The sequence below is a fragment of the Protopterus annectens genome, chromosome 8.part0 (genome assembly GCF_019279795.1).
Source record: "Protopterus annectens isolate FY-2018-M chromosome 8.part0, PAN1.0, whole genome shotgun sequence".
NCBI lineage: Eukaryota > Metazoa > Chordata > Ceratodontiformes > Protopteridae > Protopterus > Protopterus annectens.
Genome location: NC_056741.1, coordinates 1411221783 through 1411243899, shown reverse-complemented (window position 1 = coordinate 1411243899; position 22117 = coordinate 1411221783). Strand labels below are relative to the sequence as shown.

At 39.5% G+C, this 22117-nt stretch overlaps 1 protein-coding gene across 2 annotated transcripts in view; it reads right to left on the bottom strand.

The window, feature by feature from the left end:
• Positions 1-22117, bottom strand: part of ARHGEF12 (Rho guanine nucleotide exchange factor 12) — a 3716336-nt gene that overhangs the window by 1312381 nt on the left and 2381838 nt on the right. For both annotated transcript variants that reach the window (XM_044081016.1, XM_044081015.1), the window contains one exon: positions 4728-4842. In XM_044081016.1, the coding sequence (XP_043936951.1) occupies positions 4728-4842 (115 nt within the window). The remainder of the gene's footprint in view (positions 1-4727; positions 4843-22117) is intronic.

Below are 22117 nucleotides of genomic sequence, written 5' to 3'. Positions count from 1 at the left end.
GGATGGCAATTCCTCCTTAAAGGAATGTTTCAATAGTCCTTTCAAAATAAGTTTGTTCTTCCTCTCCTGAAGAACACGAGGACTGAATGCATGACAAAACAGGCAAGACTCGGAGGTGGATAGCCCCCAAACAGTAAACACAAAAACTGTGCCCATCTGTCTTGGACATTTTCTGGGCACATTTATAATGCACTTTTTGAAGCCCGAAGGCTTATGATCCTTAGCATCTTTTGACATAGCAAAATCGCTAACAAACAACTCTATTCAAGATAGAAACAAATAGGCAAACAGAGGAGACTAGGTCCTCTAACTTAAACGGCCTAGCCCTAAGAGGAGAAAGAGATAATTCGAGGACTTGGTCCTCCAATTTAAATGGGCCTAGCCCAGGGAGAAATGGACAACAGAACCAAGGACTAGGTCCTCTAATTTAAATGGGCCTAGCCCAAGGAGAGACAAACAGAACTGAGGACTAAGTCCTCTAACTTAAACGGGCCTAGCCCAAGGAGAGAAAAACAAGAAGGAGAACAAGCAGCACAAGAGGTAGTGACCAGGGATTCAAGAGGCCAACAAAAGAACAGCCAATCAACATACAAACAAAATAGGCTGAAACAGACACAGACTGCAAAAAACACACTACACTACCAAAAAGGTTATATTAGCCAACAATAAACCAGTCAAAGATATTGAAAAAATTTCACTTAGCCACGGCCAAGAAGAATCATGTCTGAGTTGAACGAGCGAGTTGTGTTAGTGATGCACCATGGGATACCTCCTAGCCACGAGTCAACCAGAAGTTTTTAAGCTAGAGTACGGCCGAGTCAGAGCCGAGGTTTGGCTCTGATCCCAAGATCATGTTTCAAATATGTTGACATATGGTAGGAAAAACCTTTAGCCTCCATACAGAATATGCAAAATCTTAAAAAAAATGCTTTCCCCAGTCAAAGAAAATTTCATGGTATCACTTCCACAAATGCAGACCTGTAAATAGCACAAGCATACTTCTCCTGCAACTGGAATATGACTTCCTAACTGTGTGTGTAAATGTGTATGTGCATACTATATTAAGTACCTCTCAAAAGGACAACAACATTTCAGCCTTATTTTATTTCCTTACTCAGAACTTCACTGTATGGTGCTGTAAAAGGTCAAAAAGCTACCCATCAAAAAATTAAATCTAAATGCCAAGATCTCTAATTCAGACTCCTAAAACTGTAATCTTTCTTACATGTTGCAGGCAGACTACAACTTAAAACATTAGATCTAAAAAAAGTGAAGTGTCAGTTCTGCATCGCCTACAAAAATCAACACTTTGGTGACCCCTTCTTTCAGTAACTGTAACCAAAACACATGACCGTCATTTCTCCAGCCTCAAAGAATTTACTGGCTTTAAACAATGACTGAAACAACTAGTATAACATTTACGATCAATCTTAATGATATTATATAAAATCACTCCTCTTTTACATATCATAACCTTACACCTCAAAGCACCTCTGCTAAAAAGTGCACCTGAAAGACACTACTCTTAAAATAATAGTTCTAATTTGGAAGCATGGAGGTGTTTAGGTGAAATGGCAGTGGAGTTTTTAACCAGATTGCTTAATGAAATTTTAGAAAGTGAGAGGATGCCTCAGGAATGGAGAAAAAGTGTTTTGGTGCCGATTTTTAAGAATAAGGGTGATGTGCAGAGCTCTAGTAACTACAGAGAGATTAAATTGATCAGTCACAGAATGAAGTTATGGGAAAGAGTAGTGGAAGCTAGGTTAAGAAGGGACGTGATGATTAGTGATGAGCAGTATGTTTTTATGCCAGGAAAGAGCACTACAGATGCGATGTTTGCTCTGCGATTGTTGATGGAGAAGTGCAGAGAAGGTCAGGAGGAGTTGCATTGTGTTTTTGTAGACTTAGAGAAAGCATATGACAGGGTGCCTAGAGAGGAGTTGTGGTACTGTATGAGGAAGTTGGGAGTGTCAGAGAAGTATGTAAGAGTGGTATAGGATATGTACGAGGGTAGTGTGACAGCGGTGAAGGCTGCGGTGGGAGTGACAGATGCGTTTAAGGTGGAGGTGGGATTACATCAAGGATCAGCTCTGAGCTCTTTCTTATTTGCAATGGTGATGGACATGTTGACAGACGAGATCAGACAGGAGTCCCCGTGGACTATGATGTTTGCAGATGGCATTGTGATCTGTAGTAAGAGTAGGGAACAGGTGGAGAAGACCCTGGAGAGATGGAGATATGCTCGAGAGAGAAGAGGAATGAAGGTCAGCAGGACTAAGGCAGAATATGTGTGTGTGAATGAGAGGGAGGATAGAGGAATGGTGAGGACGCAAGAAGTAGAGGTGGCAAAGGTGGATGAGTTTAAATACTTGGGATCAATAGTTCAGAGTAATGTTGAGTGTGGAAGAGAGGTGAAAGAGAGAGTACAGGCAGGATGGAGTGGGTGGAGAAGAGTGTCAGGAGTGATTTGTGACAGACGAGTACCAGTAAGAGTGAAAGGGAAGGTCTACAAGAGGGTAGTGAGACTAGCTATGTTATATGGGTTGGAGACAGTGGCATTGACAAAAAGGCACGAGTTAGAGCTGGATGTGGCAGAGTTAAAGATGTTAAGATTTGCACTGGGTGTGACGAGGGTGGACAGGATTAGGAATAAGTATATTAGACTGTCAGCAGAGGTTGGAAGGTTTGGAGACAAAGCCAGAGAGGCAAGATTATGTTGGTTTGGACATGTGCTGAGGAGGGATGTTGAGTATATTGGGAAAAAGATGTTAAGGATGAAGACAACAGGAAAAGAGGAAGGCCTAAGATAAGGTTTATGGATGTGGTGAGAGAGGACATGCAGGTGGTTGGTGTGAGAGAGCAAGATGCAGAGGACAGGAAGAAATGGAAATAGATGATCCACTGTGGCGATCCCTAATGGGAACAGCCGAAAGAAGATGATGATGACTTTCACATGTACACAGCTGTTAACTTCTTACTTCTACACATTTGCCTGTGCATTAGACATCTGTCCATATATTAGTCTAATGAATATTTTTACAGCATATACATTATGCTTTTCACTAGACTTTGTCTGAAATAGATCCTATCTGGACAAGAATATTATTCCAATTAACCAACACTATAAACAATTAAATAAAAACAATCTGTTATGGAAAGGCACTTGCAGATGCCCCCATGTCACGTAACAGAAGGCAACATCAATGCATTAATATACACACACTTCTTAAGAATTAAATGCTACCCTCAGGACAGAGCAAATTATAAGGACTACCAATACATCATCATCCAAAGCAAAATTTCAAAAGAAAATTTACTGCTACCTATTCCAATAAAATCAAAAAGTCTAGCCCAAGCTTATTAATAAAAGTGTTAAACCAAGATAAGCATTAAGTGTATGCATATGCCTCAGGGTAAAAGGACTGAATGAAATATGATGAGGCTCTTGCTGGTCCAGTAGCAATGACACCAGCATTGTATGTTAGAGGTCTTAGGTTGAAGTCTCAAATCAAAGCTTAGAGAAATTACGGAACCCAGGCCTTGCGTTCTCCATGTGGTGTGGGTTTTTCACTTTAGGGATTGGGGGTGGCATAACGATTAAGGTGTTTACTTTAAAGACACAAGGTACAGGGTTTGATTCTCAGATGGAATAATTGGCTAGACTTAAAATGGCCTGCAAGGGCAGTTAGTCTAGTACTAACCGAGGATGGCTGTCATATGAAAAGTAAAGTGTTGGGATTTCAGGTTCTAGTCTGGTAAATAACTAAACAAACTTCATCCTAGAGTCCTGGGTTTGATTCCTTTCAGTCAACAGGAGTATTCTGTAAGACTGACTAATTCCCCTGTCAAAAAAAGTGCTTGTGTCTTTTGACCATACTGGGTTAAGTTAATATACAAAAAATAGCCAAAGACTGTTGGACTGATTCTCAAACTTTCTACACTCTGTGGGTAAAAGAATGATAAAAATACAGTTATAATGTAACAAAACTTTGTAGTATTGCCTGCTGACCCCATAAAACATGACAGCTGCAATACACACCAATCATACAAGTGCAATAAGCCACAATGAGCTGATGACCTTAGAGTGGACTTGTACCACCATAGTAGTAAGCAAATTTGAGAAAAATGTCCAGTGAAAGACAAAGATCACTATAGGTTTGTATAATCAATTGAATGACTGCTTAAAGCACGCAATTATGAAAATTCTGACTGCTCTTCTAACAAAGAAAATTAGCCATTCTTCTGATAGACTTGTTTGGCTATAAAACAAGGCGCAGATGTTTCTCCACAATGTTGCATCCAGTATAAAAAGTTTCTTTCCTTTCCTACATTAAAGAGGACTAATTCTGCATCATTTAGAATGACACAAACAGTTACCATTCTGCTAACTGGTATGTTTCATTTGGATGTAAAACAAGCAAAACAGTTTTTTTTCCCCACACAGCCTTGCATTCAATATAACTTCTTTACATTCAATAAAACAATGGCTGCATCATTTGAAACTACTTGAAGCAAATAGTGTCTATTTTATTTTTTTTTCATTGAGGCAAACCTATACAAACTCATACTTCTAAACACAGAACTCTTACTTGAATGAAAGTTAAACAGTAAGAAAGCAATTTCAAAATGTATAATGACTGAACAGGTACTGCTTTCAGCTGCATTACACTGGCTCCCAATGATCTGTTTGCCATTTGCAATCTGACATGAAATAAACTGATGAGTACCTGAGTACTTAGCAATATTTTCCAGTAAAAGTGGGTATTTAGTGAGTCTTTGCATCTCAACAGGAATGATGTCTTTAAGCTGCAGCCGACGACACTTTGGGTTACTCTCTGCTTCCTAAAATAAAACATAAAAATTTATTTTATTAATATTGCTCCTACCCATAAAAAACTTGCGTTCCTCATGCCAATAAATTAAAAAATAACTAATTATTTTCATAATTAACTGCAATGCAAAAACATTACTTATAATTAACAAAACACTTCTAGCATCTAGTAACTCTTTTTGCAGTTTCGTACAGAAAGCTAGCTGCACTTGCATATTAATTATAACCTCTTCAGAGCATCACAATAGTATCTCAGCACAATGAAAGCATTGGGGGGGGCATAAAATTATCATCTGCTTGGTAGCAGAGCATCACAATAGTATCTCACAGCACAATGAAAGCATTGGGGGTGCATAAAATTATCATCATCCGCTAGGTAGGCTTCCACAGGCTACTTTCTTTCTATTTATCTACTCTTAAAGCAACTAAGAGAATGCACTCATCTGATGCTGGACTCTACATTAAAATATCTCTGATTTGGAAAACAAGACACCGATTTCATTAAAATGTTGGTTATGAGGCATTAATCAAAGCACATACTGCTGTGTACACTTCAACATTTTCCAGCCATCCATTTTCTAAACCACTTGTCTTGGCTAAGGTCATGGAGATAAAAAGCTAAGCAAGGCACATCAGACTTTCCCGTAGCTCAGCATCAGTCCCATATCTTTCTGTAAAATATGTAATCCCTCCACTATGTCCTAGAGCTGCCTCAGAATCTCCTCTTAGCTCGCCATGTCTGGCATAACTCCCATGAGAAGTGTGTATAGGACACATCTCCAAATGCCTAACCTACCTCAACCAAGTACTTAGTCAATTAGCAAGTAAGTAATATTTAAGACAGTACAATGAAGGATCTGATAAAAACATATCTAGTAAATTACACTGTTTTTCTTCATCTACACTACTGCTACATCATCAAATTTATATGCCTCCTTGGTGCATCAGTCCTATTACAATTTTAGTAAACCTACCATGTTAAAGCTAGCTGCTAAAAACTAAAGTAAAAGTTCCCATTGCACATGCAAAACAAGGCCTTGCACACAGTTTCATAACACTCTATCTCATCTAAAGCAACCAAACTCAATCCTATACCACCTTTTGATAAAAAAAAGTAAAAATAAAATGCATTTCTGGGAGTGAGTAGTCTATTGCTAAAATCCAAAATGAAATAAACACTCCAGAAGGGACGACCACGATCCAGCACCAGAACTTTAATGATGACACTGTTTTCATTCAGTCTATGAATCATATCATTCAGACATATCAGTCAGTAGTCTATGCCAGCTCGCCCATCTTACTGGAGGGGAATCCTAGTCCCATCTGCTGCCTACCACCAGCAAACAGAAGTTTGTAGGCACCAAAAGTGCAACAGACAGACCATGGACATAAACCTCAGTGTTACCTAGTTATCAACAGTAGCGCTCAATGAGTGTGTGTGGGAATATGCATATAAAAGGCAACAGCACTGTAGGCCACCATGGTAATGTAAAAGTGCCCCTGCATCCAATGGGAGGGCATAAAGTCCAAAACTGAAATATGATCATCTGCATCAGGTGATGCAGGCAAATAAACAAACATGTCCATAGCTGCCTGACTGATGGTCCCATTAGTCAACTCTTGTCCTTGAAGTGTGTCTTTAAATGAAGAGTGTAACGAATGGGAAGGGAGGCAGAAAGTCATTAGGCACAGAAGGAAAAGGAGCACAGAAAATACTAAAAATCAATTCATATTGAAACAAAAAGTTAAAGAATGAAATAAAACAATAATGACAGTTAGTCAACAAAAAAATGGCATACCCATCAAAACAGATTCCATCTAAACAAACTGTCCACACACTAAACAGTAAACAATCTAAAAAATAAATTGCAATATAGAGATCTCTAAACTACTAAAACATCTGAAAAACTAAGACACTTCAAAACAGTTTTTAAAACATACCACAGAAATGGAGTACAAAAACGGCCACAAAAAATGCCACTCATTCAGCATTCAGTGAGTTGGGGGGGGGGGGGGTCACATGGAGCTTTTACTGCTAAATGTGTGCAGTCTATACCCATACTTTCTGACCAGGTGTTGCCATTTTGCTTACACCACTAAAACCAACTACAACTCTGTGAAGTGGAAACTTAGGATCAATTTAGTAAGCAAACTTAACTGTATGAAGTAGCATGTTACAGAGTTAGTGGCAATATGCAGTGTGTGGGTATTTCAGAGATACAAGTTGCGCAGCAGTGAAACATCCACTATTTCATATTTAATAATGCATGCAAACTACTGCAAAAGGAGATATAAATGAAGTTGCACACCAAATTAAGGAAATAATGACAAGCAACAATTTATTAAGTATTGCAACTTGCTCCTTTCCTTGTGCAACTCTACAATGATGCACACTTCAGAATTGCTTAACAGCGTAACATTACCAGTGGCAGTAATCTCTGCTAGCAGCAGATGACCACAGCTCAGTTGACAGTTGTGGCAGACTGTCTCAACAACAAAGGCTTAGACAGAAGATAATGTACTATAAAATGACTGAAAAAAACTGAATGTATGCATGGATTGTGTCAAACGAGAGTCCTGCAGACAAATCTTGTTTGCTGGTTTACATAGAATATGAAGTACTACTATAACAATCCTAACAGCAGAAAGCCATGGCTGGAGCTCAACATGAAGGACAATGGTGTCCTTATAGGCTCTCATTTTTCAGAAGTCACCTGCGGAAAAGAAAGGTTGGCGGTTGATGAGTGGGAAGTTGAGGAAGAATGAAAATGGACAAAACACATGGAACGCTATGGTAAGTACATAAGTTTTTTTTATCTGATGATCTCAGTTTTTATTCTTTCCTCAATTGTTGGGACAGAGTCCTCTGCTACCTAAAATCCCAGGGTGGACGGAAGGATATTCCTGAGTACAGTTGAGCCAAAGGCCACTCTTCCACTTGAGACCAGATCTAATTTGGAGTGAGTAATACAGGTACAAAATCTGGCTCAAATTACAGTAGCACATATATTGTCCATGGATGCTTAGATGGGGAACACTAAAGCAGTTGCCATGAACCTAGTTGAATGGGCTGTTAAAGATTTTGGTGAGGAGAGACCCATGCTGTTGTAAACAAATGATATGCAATGCGTCAGCCATCTGGCTGGAGTTACTTTTGCAACTGATTTGCCCAATTTAGAATCTGCAAAAGATCCAAATAAATGCTCTGACTTCCAAATTTCTTTTGTTCTATGCAAGTAAAAATGTAATTGTCTATCAACATCCAATAAATGCAACATATATTCACCTTTGTTTGCAAATTTAGGAAAGAAAACTGGCAGATTAATGGACTAATTGATACTGGATTCTGACACCAACTTAGGAAGGAAAGAAGGGTCGGTAAGTAATGTTACACTATCTGTATGAAAAACCGAGTAGGGAGGTTTAGAAGACAATGTTTGAATTTCTGAAATTCTTCTAGCAGAGGTATTGGCCATTAGAGTTTTCCAGGTCAGGAATAATTTAAGATCAAAGTTTGCTGCTGGTTCAAAGGGGGGAACAAATTAAGGCCTGCAGTACCAAGTTTGAATCCCATGGTGGAGTAGCGTCTTTATAAGGAGGTCTCAGCAAGAGAGTGACTCTCAAAAAGGCCTTACAAAGCTTAGATGAAGCCATGGAAAAATCTCAAGTCCATTATGAAAGTTAGAAATTGCTGCTAACTGAACTCCTATTGTTGAGAAGCTAACTCCTTCATTAAAAATTGTTGTCAAAAACTCAAGGACGCTTTGTAACGGGTCTGACAAGGGGTCAGTATGTTTTTGATATGCCCAAAAACCAAAGCTTTTCCATTTAATTCTTGTAAAGTTTTCTTGCAGAAGCCTTTGGGAGGATAAAGGTATATGCTGGACAGGGGAAGAGAGCATTGGTTGTCTGGCTATTAAAGGAATTGGAGAAACCACACTGCTAGCTTGAGTCTTAAGATATACAGATGCATTATGCCTGCTGGGTGAGACAGAATCCAAGACCAGAATCCAATGTGGGCAAAGTAGATGAGGCCAAAGGAAGGGGAACCAAATTTGCTGAGGCCAGTTAAGTGCAATGAAGATGACGTTGCTCTTCAACTGGGCAGATTTCTGCAGAAATTTGGGGATTAAGGGAGTTGGGGGTTAGGCGTAAATGAGACCAGGGGTCCAATCATTGAGCACAAGATTCCCATGTGATATCCCCCAGTGGGGGGATCACAGCAAAGAAGCTGTTGCATTTGTCATTTCAGAGAGATACAAAAAGATCGCAACAAGGCTAGCCCCACTGATGGAAAATAATTTCTGCCACTTCCATTTTGAGAGACCACTCGTGAGGTAGTAGAATGGACCTAATCAATTTGCCTGCTACCATGTTGAACTTCCACATAATGTACATTGCTATCAGAAAGCAGTTGGAAGAAATCACCCATTGCCACACTGAGGGCTTCTCAACACAAGGGGTGAGACCTGAACCCCCCTTGTTTGTTGATGCACCAAACAACTGACATGTTGTCCATCTCAGCTGCAATTGTCCTAAAAGGGATAGCATCTTGGAAGGCTTGCAATGCTAAGAGAACCACTCTCATTTCCAGGACACTGATATGTGTATGTGCCGCTTCAGGGGACGAAGTGCCTTAGATGTATTCCCCAAAAAGTGCCCCCCCCCCCAATCTGGGAAGCCTCCGTGGTCACTACAGCCTTGGGCTGAGAGAGAAAGAAAGGATGGTCTTGTAGAACCTGATCTGATCAAATAAACAATCAAAGGTCATCTCTTGCATGCCTGAATAATTCTTGTTTGGGCTGATGTGTTAGTACAGAACTGACTGCATTGCTAACATCCACTGAAGAATTCTGAAGTGAAATCTTGCTAGAGGAACTCTGATTATAGACGCTGACAATGATCCCAAGGCTTGTAGAATCAATCAGGTTGAGACTGTGGTACTGTCAATCATCTTCCTGACCCGGAATCTGATAGTCTGCACTCTTGAGAAAGGAACAGAAGAGGTCACTGATACCATGTTGAAAACTGCTCCTGTGAATTCCAATGTTTGAGATGCTTCTGAATGAGACGTTGTAATTTATGGTTATCCCCAAGCTGAGAGCTAGTCTGGAGTGCCTGATCTCTCACTCTTTCTACTGGATGCCTGGTCACGGCAGTAATGAGACAGTCATCTAAGTATGGAAACACTCTGAATCCCTTACAGTCTTAACTGAGCTGCTACCACTGCCATGCATTTGAACAGCCTGGGGGCTGTGGTGAGGCCAAAGGGCAATACTTTGAAATGTTGGCGACTGTCTCCCAGCCAGAAGTGTACATACCCTCTGGACTGTCTGTTCATTTTATGTGAAAGTATGCATCCTGAAGGTATATAATGACCACATCCAGACATCCTTACCCAAAAAAAGGCAGAATGGACTGACCCCGTGACCATCTGAAACTTTGTGTGTCGGACTGATTTGTTCAAGTTGCTGAAATCCAAAATTGGTCTCCAGTCCCCGGTTTTCTTTGGCACTAAAAAGAATCTGGAGTAAGTTCAGGATAATATCCGGTCTGGTGGGACCTCTTGGATGGCTCTCTTCTAGCAGCTTTTGTATTTCCAGTGCTGCAACTTTCCTCTGACTGGGTAGAACAATAGGAAATTTGCATACAGATGGAGGTGGAAGGGAAAAGGGAATTATATAGCCTCTGGAAATAATCCTCTACATCCACATATCTTTTGTGATATCTAGCCAGGCTCTCTGGTGCAGGGATAAATGACCCCTGACTGCCTCCAGAGGTGGACAATTGAGCCTCCTTTTAGAAGTGTTGGTAGGGTCTGACAGACCAGGAATCTCTATACCCCTGGTTCTGCGGGCCTCCTCTGCCACGTGGATGTAGTCTTCCATTCGAGATTCCCCCCTCTGCCTCTGGGGGAACCATCTCCAGGTAGATCTTGGAAAGGACCCTGGGACTTTCGGAACCACATCGTTTGAGCATCTCGTTGACTTCTCGAGAAAGTTCTTTGAGGGGTTGAAAAATGTATCCCCACTGCAGACAGTTCCTTTCCATCTGTTTCACACCTGGAGAGTGCATCCTTCACTGTAGGGTCAAACAACAAACTGCCATCAAAGGGTACATTGACGAACGAGGGCTTGAAGGGCTCCGCAAAATCACACAAGTGCATCCAGGCATGCCTCCTAACAGAAATGTCTGAACACACTGCCCTTGAGGCACCTTCAGCTGCATACAATATAAGCCTTAAGGATGAATTAGAAACAGATTGCAGGGTAGCCAACTATGAGGCCATAGAAGTATGAGCCTCAGCAGTAGTAGTCCCAGAAAAGGATTTTGATAGTTCCTTTAAAGTCTTTGAAGTCTCAAATTGTGCCAGGTAGTTCAGCAACCTAAGAGTGAAAGTTAATGAAGGATACACATGCTTCCCAACCTGTCCAATGCCCTAGACTCCCTGTTAGGAGGATGGAGAGAGGAAACTCTGCTCAGCAAGTTCCTTCTTGGTAGCTGCCATCATGACCATAGCATCTACGGGCACTCCCTTACTCCAAAATCCCCTTATTAGTGGTGCCAAAATCTGGCCGGGTCTCTTGGGGATCAACTGCATCGGGCCCACCTTGAGATCAAGTCAATGAGTTCATTGGTGGGTGGAGTTACCCAGGAGGTACATGGGCCAGCACCAAAGACCTCCAGGAATACCGATTCCTCTGGTGAAGGGTTGTCAAAGGACCAACCACCTCTCTGTTCAAGGATCTCAAGGATGTTTTCAAAGGAGACATCTTCAAGTGGTGATCTTGGGGATCCTTCCCCTTCATCAAAATAGGTATCCTCTGTGACTGACTCCTGTGGGGAGTCTAAATGCCTTCTTTTACACTTCTTTCTAGGGAGCTCCTTGGTGGGATGCTCAGAGAAGTATTGGAAGAGACAGAAATACCCTGTTGGGTAACCTGGAGACTTTTGGCTGACTGTCCCTTTGGTATAGAATGAAGGGGCTCAAGGTGTAGAGACACACAGGATGCAGAGAGAAGACCAAAGAGGTAAGGATCCATTTGTCCTTCTGGAGCAGAGAACACTCTCATTATCTCAAAGGTAAAATGCTCCAGGAATTAGGAAACCAATGAAGCCAAGACGACATAATTCTGCTCCGTCTTCCCCTGCTCCAAAGGCTATCCACCCGATGGAAAAGTCGGAGCTGAGTTGCCCAATGCTGATGCTCTGAAGAGAAGAGATGGCGCCAAAACCTTCGGAGTCCACTCAACACCATGGATCAGACAGGGACGCTTCAGCTCCAAGAGTAGTCTGGCTCTGAAGAAGTCGGAATCAGTGCACTCAGAGGTAGCTTCAGAGCTGAAAATAAGAACATCCTCAGATCTGATGCAGACGGACCTGGAAGATTTGGATCCAGGGGCTCTGAAACAATTGGTTGGATCAGAGAAGGAGCTGATATTGGCGGAGTGGTAGAAACATGAACTTCCTGACCCAAGTGAGTAGAAGTCGGAACATCCATCTCTATCTGCACTGACAGAAACTTCATCATCCTATCTACATCAGCCTTGGTCAGACTTCTGGAAGAGAGAGAAGTAATTGATGGGGGCTTGGAATGCCAGTTGGTCTCAAGGAATGGGGATGGAACACTTTAAGGCAATGGATCCAATGAAGGAGAATACATAGTTCATGGTAAGGACTTTGGATCCAATGGGATAGGATCTGAGGAAGTCATTTTTGAGTCTGAAGCTGGCTGGATTAGAGTAGTCTCCCAATCTGACTTGCAACTGGGGTTGGGAGGGTGGCCTAATGGTTAAGGTGTTTGCCTCACAAACACAAGGTGCAGGGTTTGAGTCTCACAAGGGATAAATGGCTAGGCTTAAAATGGCTCACAAGGGCAGTTAGCTTAGTACTAACCTATGATCCTATGAACGCTTTTTTTCAAGGTGGCTCAGAAGTAGGATCTGATGTTGGTGTAGTAGGAGAAGCAGATGGTACCACAGACTTTTTTTAAAGGCTCCCTATGTTTTGGTTTGGGGGGGGGGGGTTGATCTAAAAAAAAGTCAGTCCTTTCAGAATTAGTTTGTTCAATCTATCTGCGATTGCTCTGGCATTAAAAGCTTTACAGCTAGAGCAATCAATTTTAAGATGATTTGGATCTAAACAATACACGTATAAACTATGTGCATCAGACAAAGGCAACTTGCAACCACATTTCTTGTATTTTTTAAAGCCAAAAGGACCTTTTTCAGACATTACTCTAACAAAAAAGGAAAAATATTATAGCTATGCATACAAACAACAAAATTAATATTTTTCTTCTTTTTTTTTTGTAAATGGAAATTTAACAGGGAAAAAAGGTATTAAATCAATAATGGTAATAAAAGATTGCACTAAACATGTAAAGCAATAGAAAAGGAAAGGGAGGCCTACTAACAATGGTAAGCAGAAATACACAAAAAGCAGAGAAGTAAGAGATATATGCTATAATTTACAAGAATAAGAAATATAAGGTTCTGAGGCAATAGAAAGAAATTATTAAATGATTTAAACTGAGCTCCCACTCTAAGATGCCGCAGATTTGAAAGCGACCCTGTCTAAACACGAAAGCGGAAAACGAGATTTGAAATATGTTAGGGGTTGGTGCATTATGGGCAGGGGAGGAGCTCAAAAGTTTTTTGGTGGCCATGAGCTAAAGTAATGGCTGAGCCGGTTCTGAACCGAACAGTTGAGGAAAGAATGAAAATTGACATCAGCTCAACACCTTTACTGAATTATTACTCGAGACATAGGTACACACAAATTAATAGGAAAAAAAACATACTGACATTTTCCTATTTACATACATTATACATCAAATAAATGGCAAAACAACGACAAGCAACATACTAGTAAACTTACAGGAAATAAAAATGCCGCTCCGGTTGAAACAACCCACTTTTTATTACAGGAAAACAATTAAAAGGTTAAGGTTTAAGCACTTTCATTCAAAATCACTCTGAACTTCATCAGAAACAATAACCACCCATGAAACAGCCACTTATATAACTTCTGGTTTGAAAATGGCGCCAAAAATCTGCTAAGTTCTTAAAGCGATGCACTGAAATTGAAACTACAAGCTACCAACATATCAAGATGTCATACAAAAATACAAAAAATATTTGAATGACCAAAAAAATATATTAAAAAAAAAATACAATACAATAAAAGTGGAAGAATAATAACCACAATGAAAATAAAATTAAATGTAAAATGAACTATAACCACTTTAACTAATGCATAATTATATCACGTTTTCTTTCGTTATAACTGTCATCAGTCCAGCATTATATAAATTACAATTTTTGCCTTCCCTTAAATCCCCCTCCTCCTGAATGTTACTCTGCATGCATTGTTCCATAATTTGCATTTATTTCTATGTAACGATCCTTTCCTTCTCTAAAGGTGTATCTTTTCATTTCTTTTCTCTCTTTTTCAAAATTCACTGTTCAAATATAGTTGGTCTTGACTTACATTTCCATTTTCTAGTAATTGCTTTTCTGGCACCAAAAGAATTAAACTTGACAAAGCCTTACTGCGTCTAGGCGATTCATATCCTGTCCTCCAGCTCAAAATAATCATTTCCTTATTTACAGCCATTGCTTACCCAATATTTCTGACAGAGAACTCAAAGGAATTTTTAAAATTTGCAACTCATTACTCTCCTAAAACATATGTTCGCAGTTACCTCTTTCTTTCCCATCACACTTCCAACATTTGCTATCTACCTGAGGAAAAATTCTTTGAAGTCTGCTTGGGGTATACACTTTCAGAACTCCTGAACCTTCGGGTGTTTGGGAGCCATACACATGTCCTCTCATTGTTCTCTTGTAAATGACTTTTCTGGACTCTCTTCTAGCCTCCTCTAGTTGAATCTTTTAGTTACTGGGCAATATTTTATATGCCTACCAATTATCATTTTTTAACAGCAGCATCTGTTCTAGATTAGACTAAAAACTCAACCAGAGATCTTTCACTTGTGATCCCCTATCCCTTTCTCTTTGCCTACACCCTGATATCAATCCCTGCTAAGGAAGGCAGTTGCTAGCCTGCAATCCAAATGCCATCCTGGCCTCATTCCACTCTATTACCTTTCACTCTACAACAACTGTTTTTGTTAATAACCCTAGAACCACCAAACTGCTGCATCAATGTTTGGAGCAACAAAAAGTTGAAAGGACGATAACTAAAATTAGAAACTATAAGAATGATAGGGTAGAAGCAACTCAGGAAAATGTACAGATGTAATGGTAAACTAGCAATACACTATACTGAAAATATACAGAGATTAGGAATATCACAAAGAAAATGCCAATATATTTGAAACAATTCCTCAGTTAACAGAAATAAAAAGATAATGTAATAACACTGAAAATAAAGGAAAATGAAATAAAAGTAGCACTGAGAAACCAGAATACAGGGAAAACTCCTGGAAATGATGAAATTCCAAAAAGATGCCTGGAAAAATATTAAGAGGAGATAATAAAAGCCTGGTTAGTTGTTGTTGCATCTTTCGGCTTTTCCCGGTTAGGGGTCGCCACAGCGGAACTCCGGTCCGCTAATGACTGGTAGTTGATTTTTACGTGCCGAGTTACCAGCCCTGACGCACAACCTTCAACGAAGGTACACCCATTCATGCACGTCTCCACGCACAAGACGCTCTAGCTGAGAACTGAACCAGACAACGTCTTACTGTGAGGCGACAATGCTACCGCAGCACCACCAACGCGCAATAAAAGCCTGGTTAGTACTTTTTAAAATATGTTTCTGGGTGGAATGTGCCCCTGATTTAGAAAGAAGCAGTAGTGATAATTACACCTAAAGAGGGAATAGATCCTCTTGATCTAAGGTCATATAAACCAATTTTGATCTGTTTGATCTGAATCTTGAGTACAAAATATTTACAATGATTTTGGGAAACAGAACGGCAAAGATATTGCTTAGAACAGACCCCAAGCAGTGTGGGCTTACAGAAGGTAGGCAAACATTTGACAAAATTAACAGAAACTCTATCATTAAAACTCTGGACAACAACAGGTTAATGCTAATAAGGTTGGATGCAAAAAAAGTTTAACATAGCGAGCAGGGAATTTATGAATAAATCTTTTGAGGCATTTGGATTTCCACAAAAACATGGTCAACATTAATATTTAATATCTTCAACCAAAACAGGGCTAGCCATCTGTTGGTGTGAACCTCATCTCTAGACGACTGTCAAATGGTGGTGTGTATCAAACATCTTTTTACTTTTCTTCCCTGAAGAGGAAGTGGGAACAGTAAAAGTAGAAATTAAGTCCCTAGCAAACTCCAGCAAATCTTCCCTGTCCATATAAATAGAAACAGAGGATGCCACATTTTTTTACTTTTCTTTTCCTGGAAGGCTCCTTAGAAAAGGATGGGTCCAACGCAGACACACCCAGGGCTCAGGAACCCTTTCCTGCTGTGTGTATACCTTTTAACAATTCCTTCTCCTGAGACTCACAACAGTAGTTCTCACTTGTCTGCAAACAGCAACTCGGCACCCACAGAGGCTGTGTTTATCCCCAGATCATTAGCAGCTATAGGTGCTGCACTAGAGGGACTGAAGAAAAATGGTGAGTTGTCCAAGGAACCAAATTTAACCACTGTAGTCACTCATCAACAGTTGACAAAACTGGAGAAGACCAGATACTAAAGACTCCCCAAGCACTTTTTTCTTATTGCGGATATGGAAAGGAAGTACACTGAAGACCAGTAAAAACTACACAGGTTCAACCAAGCAGGAGAAAGCTCTGAAGTACTTGGCACTCTATCTTTATATGGAGCTGTTCAAGCTCCTGGCAGTCACAGCACATGAAGGTGCCCTTAAGCTTTGAAAACCTGTATGGCTGGTGAGGATGGGATCCAGACAGCTTAGGCTACTGCAACACTGATCTAATGTTGAACATCTTGGTAGGCAATTTCAACTATCTCTCAATTAACTGGGGCTGCTGTACTACAAGAGCTGAGCATACCCAAAGACTCCTACATTTAGATAACACTAGCTCCCTTATGCAACTAGTTAAACTGCCCACTAGGGGTTAAAAGGTTAACTGCTTGTACCTGTTCCTGAACTATCTTCATCTCTGGTCAAATACAATCATAAAACAGTAATCTATTCCTTTACAACATCCAAAAAAAAAAACATAACAAATATCTTTGAATACAAGCACTAAAAAAAAAATTATTAAAACTATATGATGAACTCTCAAAACAACCACAAATTTGCTGTACCCAAGTAGCCTTACTGATGCCAATAAAATGTTACTCTCATCTAACAATTAACCATTATTCCCTAAACAAGCAGTCTCAATTAGAACAAAATACATTGAAGAAACAAAAATAAACCAGTTTGGTGGGATACCTGCAATAATAAGCACTACAATAAGCAAAAAATAAAACTAATTAAGGCCTGTAATAAATCAAAATCTTCCACAATAAATTCTCTGCTATAAAGATCAGTAAAAGTCTGAATGTTACCATAAAGAACATTAAAGCAGAACATAAATTAAAAGGCTTATGTACACAATTGCACTGCATCACTGGAGCGGATAAAGTTCTACAATTTAATGTTGCATTTGGTTACCGGGACATTCTGACAGTCACATAAAACCCTTTTTCAGCAGAGGCCCAGGGAGAAAACCTCCAAAACCATATTTAGTGAAAGAAAAACATATAAAGATTTTAGCAGATCTTTTGAGAATCCAAATATTTGAAATATAGTGGAAACATATTCAAAATATACAGATTACATATTCAACATATACTAAGGGTCCATGCGAATATGACAAGTAACAGTCGTCAAAGAAGAAAAAGTAGGGGAAAGAATCATTAGGGTATGCAGTGTAGAGTGAGAAAACATACAAAAAGGAAATCAAGACCTAAATGCTGCTAGAATATTGCATTTTTTGGGAGGTCCCTTTTCTTCACTGTAGTGCAACCATAGAGCTGGTATAAATTATTTGTGGGGGGGGGGGGGGCTTTCTCCTGAAAAAAAAAAAAGATCTTTGTGTTTTGCTTTTCTGTGCAACAGTTTCAGTATGCAATTTGAGATGAACTGTGAGCCGAAAAAGCATTCTTCGCAAATATACAGAAATCAAATTAAAATTAGCATCTAAAGCCAAGAATAGTCATAACTGTTTAACCATACCAGATAATTAAGAAATAACCACTCAGCAATGCTCTGAATTTTATTACTACCCATAATGATCCTAAATAAATTGTTAATATACGAGTTGAAACATTTTGTGCTGCAAGTCTATAAAGTTCTACAGAGTCCCTTCCTTGCCCCTAAAAATTACTATGGAACAAGTCCTACCTGCATACTCTAAAGCTAAAAATATCACCTCTATGAGCCCTCACAATAAATGCTGCTGTTAAGCTACAGTGCCACAACATGTCTCAAACCCTCAAAAAAACAATCAGTCACAGGGTATGTTCCAGACATATAGGAAATGCTCATCATTATGCCCCTTCATAAAGGGGGTACCACCTCACAGCTTGGGAGCTTGTGGTTTTGTAAAACCACAGAATGTACCAGATCTGATTGGTACTTTTCCATTAACAGGGCAATAGGCATGGCATGAAATATGAAATATACATGGAAAAGTAATGCGGAACTTATCCTAATTACATGCTGACATGGTCAACACATACAGTACCAAAGTTGACTTTAGCAAAAAAAAAAAAAAAAAAAACAAAACAAAGTTTCATTATTGCATAATAAGCTCCCTGAAACACCACCACTTTCAAAATTAAACACTTCATAAATAACAGAAAAGTAAAGAGTAACGTAGCTATATTACACCAATAAGTCCGGATTCAGCAGTTTTACCATCAGCCCTAAACAGCCAAAGCTCACAGTAAGCAACACCTGCTGCAGGGATTTTCGACTTTCATTAGCTTTAACCATACAGAAGGCTGAAGCTCATCTCTTTGCCCAATCTTTCTTTGCCACTACAGTCAAAACATGCACAAAGCTTTCAAAAAATGAATGTCAACAATACTACGGCCAACACCAGTTTACAGAAGATTTGTTGAATCAAATCGTACCTCTTAGTTGCTGACCTGCAGAAAAATAACTAGATGACTCCGGCCTACAGAATACTAATGTCATAACTGAAGAAAAAATGCAAACAGACACAGGAGACAAAAGAGAAAGAGTGGAGTGCTTCCCCAATCCAATCCATTCCGCAGCTCATTCAACTACGAACAACAACAAACAAAGCACTTGTATTCATGTAGCCCCTAAAACAATATGCATCATCAGGGGCACACAAAAAAGGACACAACTCACACAGCACAACCGGTTGGGGGCAAACACTGGTAATTGGTAGGTTAAATTGTAGTGGGAGCAGCTATAAAAAACATCCACTACTAAATTCAGAGACTAGTAAACAGCTCTTCTGTGCGATACATTCAAACACATTAATAAAGAATGAATTACTGGATTGCTAGCTACTCCATTAAGAGTACAATGTGTCTTCTTTAATCCCTTCATGCTCGACTTTCACAACATGTGCATATGTTTGGTGAAGCCTGTTACCCCGTTAATGGAAAAGTACTCTGACTTCATAAGCTCCAAAATAAAAAAGGAGATCATGCCTACTTGATGTATCAAACTTATTACAGAAAGCCACTGTGCATTACATACAATATACCTGCACTTGGCCAAAGTATTTGACACCGATTTCTAGTGCTCAAAATGTAAAGAACCTTGAAGTCCTAATTGTAGACTCTTAAACGTTTTAAGAATGACAGCAAACCAGCTGTCAGAGAGAACCCAAGTAACTAAAGTTGTAGGTATCATCTCAGAAAGCAAAAAGGTGACTAGTGTTATTTCTCAGGGGCTAGTACAGCAACCCCTTCTGGTGGGCATATACTTCTGATGTCCAAGCCACTATGTCAGATGTTGCTGCTAACTAAATTTGCTGAAGATGGCAAAAACTGGACGTTATCATTTGCTCAGCATCTCATATGGTATAACTACAGCACAGGACACAAATCGGTGGTGCACAAGAAAAAAAACTTAAATACAAAGTGGTACAGTACTATCAAACAAAAACGGCTGTAGGTAAAACCAAGGTGCATAAAAATATGAAGTAAGAACAGAAGAACAATGCACCAAGGTAACACACAATAACGTCTTTAATAAAATGAACAAAAGAAAACAGTGGTAAGCGCTTTTGTGTGTTACCTTGGTGCATTGTTCTTCTGTTCTTACAAAGTGGTACAGCACTGACACCTCTGGTATACAAATTTCATCAGCAGCTTACAGCACAGATAGCAACAAACTCCAGACTGAAAACAGTCATTAGACATTTCAGCAACTTCAGAAACAACTTCCCCTCCTTTGACCAACACACAGCAACAGTAGCCAGGAAATACTTCTAGCTAGTCCAAATAATAGCCAAGGATATGTAATTCAAGACAGCACATGTTTATACTCTGCTTTGATCAGAGCAATTATATAATATAATGCATCTTTAAGAATGTGCCAGTCCAAACACATTGCAGACTCAAGAGGTTCCTAATTAAAAAAAATCACTAAAGTCAGCCTTGAAAAGTCTGACTACTAAGTGAAGTGGATGGCCAACAGAACAAGAATTAGCAGTAATGGTTCCCTCTTTAAAAAAAAAAAAGTGTTTCTTTCATGTCGCAACATTAGGAAATAGGCTAAAAATAATACATTGAGAAATGTTATGGCCCTTTCCCAGGGGAAAAAAGACAACAGGCACACTTGCTCAAAGAAGGTCACTACAGCTAGGTGTGTACAATTAGGACAACAGAAGATCTTCAAAGTGTGGTTAGAGTAATAATAAATCATAGTATATGGATTTTACACACCTTAACAATCTTTATTCTTTGCCAGATGCTTTACCAGCTGTGCCTCAGTCCCTTTAAAGACCAGCGGTGGTATGAAACCAGCATTCCTTTGAATGCTGATGGATGCACGAGTCTAATATAAATTTCCTAATTTCTGTTAACCTTAAAGGATGGCAAAAGCAAATAAGACTCGCAGGAAATACAAGGCAACAGAGTCTTGTTACCATTTACACCTTGCCTGTACCCAACCTCAGACCGAACCTCCTCTATTGTGGAAAGCTGGGTCAGTTAAGCCAAGAATAAAGTTGTGAATATCTATCCCACCATCCAGTTTCCTTCTGAAAGAAGATAATATACATCACTGCTTAATTTGCAATAGGAGTCTGTTCCAGAGGTGTGAAATGTGGTGTGTAATGAACCTCCATATCTACCCTGTTTTGGCTGATGGTGAAAATTTAGACTCCTTATTCTGATATTTGAGATGATTCAATTTGTGGGGACACAAAAGATCTAGGACACCACTGAGTCCCTAATGGCTTGGAAGGAAAGGCATAGATCCCTTAGAGGTATATATACGATACTTGATACAGGGACAGTGCTTCCGAGTCTTTCTGGCACACTATTTTTAAGGCTGTGATATTCTCAGTTAGGGGCTTTTTTTCCCCTACATGTCTGATATGTCTTAGTAAGGAACCTCCCAAAGGAGCACTATATTCAACAATGGTACCAATCAATGAAAATAATGGGGCAATGACTTCTTTGGAAATGTACTGTAGCATGCTACATATTAATAAACAATATAACAACAAATGAACATTATAAATTGTATAAAAGCACAACTTGAAAGACATCTATTTACACCTTTCTTGAGAGGGAGGGGAAGATAACATTACTGTTAATGTGACCATTCCTCAAACATTTACTGTTAAGGGTTAGAGCTGTACACAAATGCACCATCTTACTTACGGATGGAAACTGTGCAACTAATCATAATATTTGGGTAGATTTCCAAATAATAATCCCCCACATAAGGGAAGATGGCAGTTAAAAAATCCATTGAGATAAAATCATTTCAAAATCTGTTTTAGTGTTTTACAAAGGTCTGACCTGTAGACCATGTTACAGCTTCTGAAGTAATTGCAGAGACATATTCCTGAAATATGTTGCTAATATAGCTGCTTGCTTTCTTAAAATCAGCTCTCACTCTACTTTCAAAGGCTTATTGTGTTTATCATAGCAAAAGAAAGTACAATATGTCAATCATTTAGAAAGCGTCTGTAGATTGACAGGCTGATCATTCCCTTTTTTGAAAGACACAAAGGCTGGTTAGTCCTTCTGAAACAAGTAGTCCTTAGTTACGGGTATTTCAATTGTCTACAAGCATCTAAAAATGCATGCAGTGCTCTTCCGCTCTTCCTCACATTT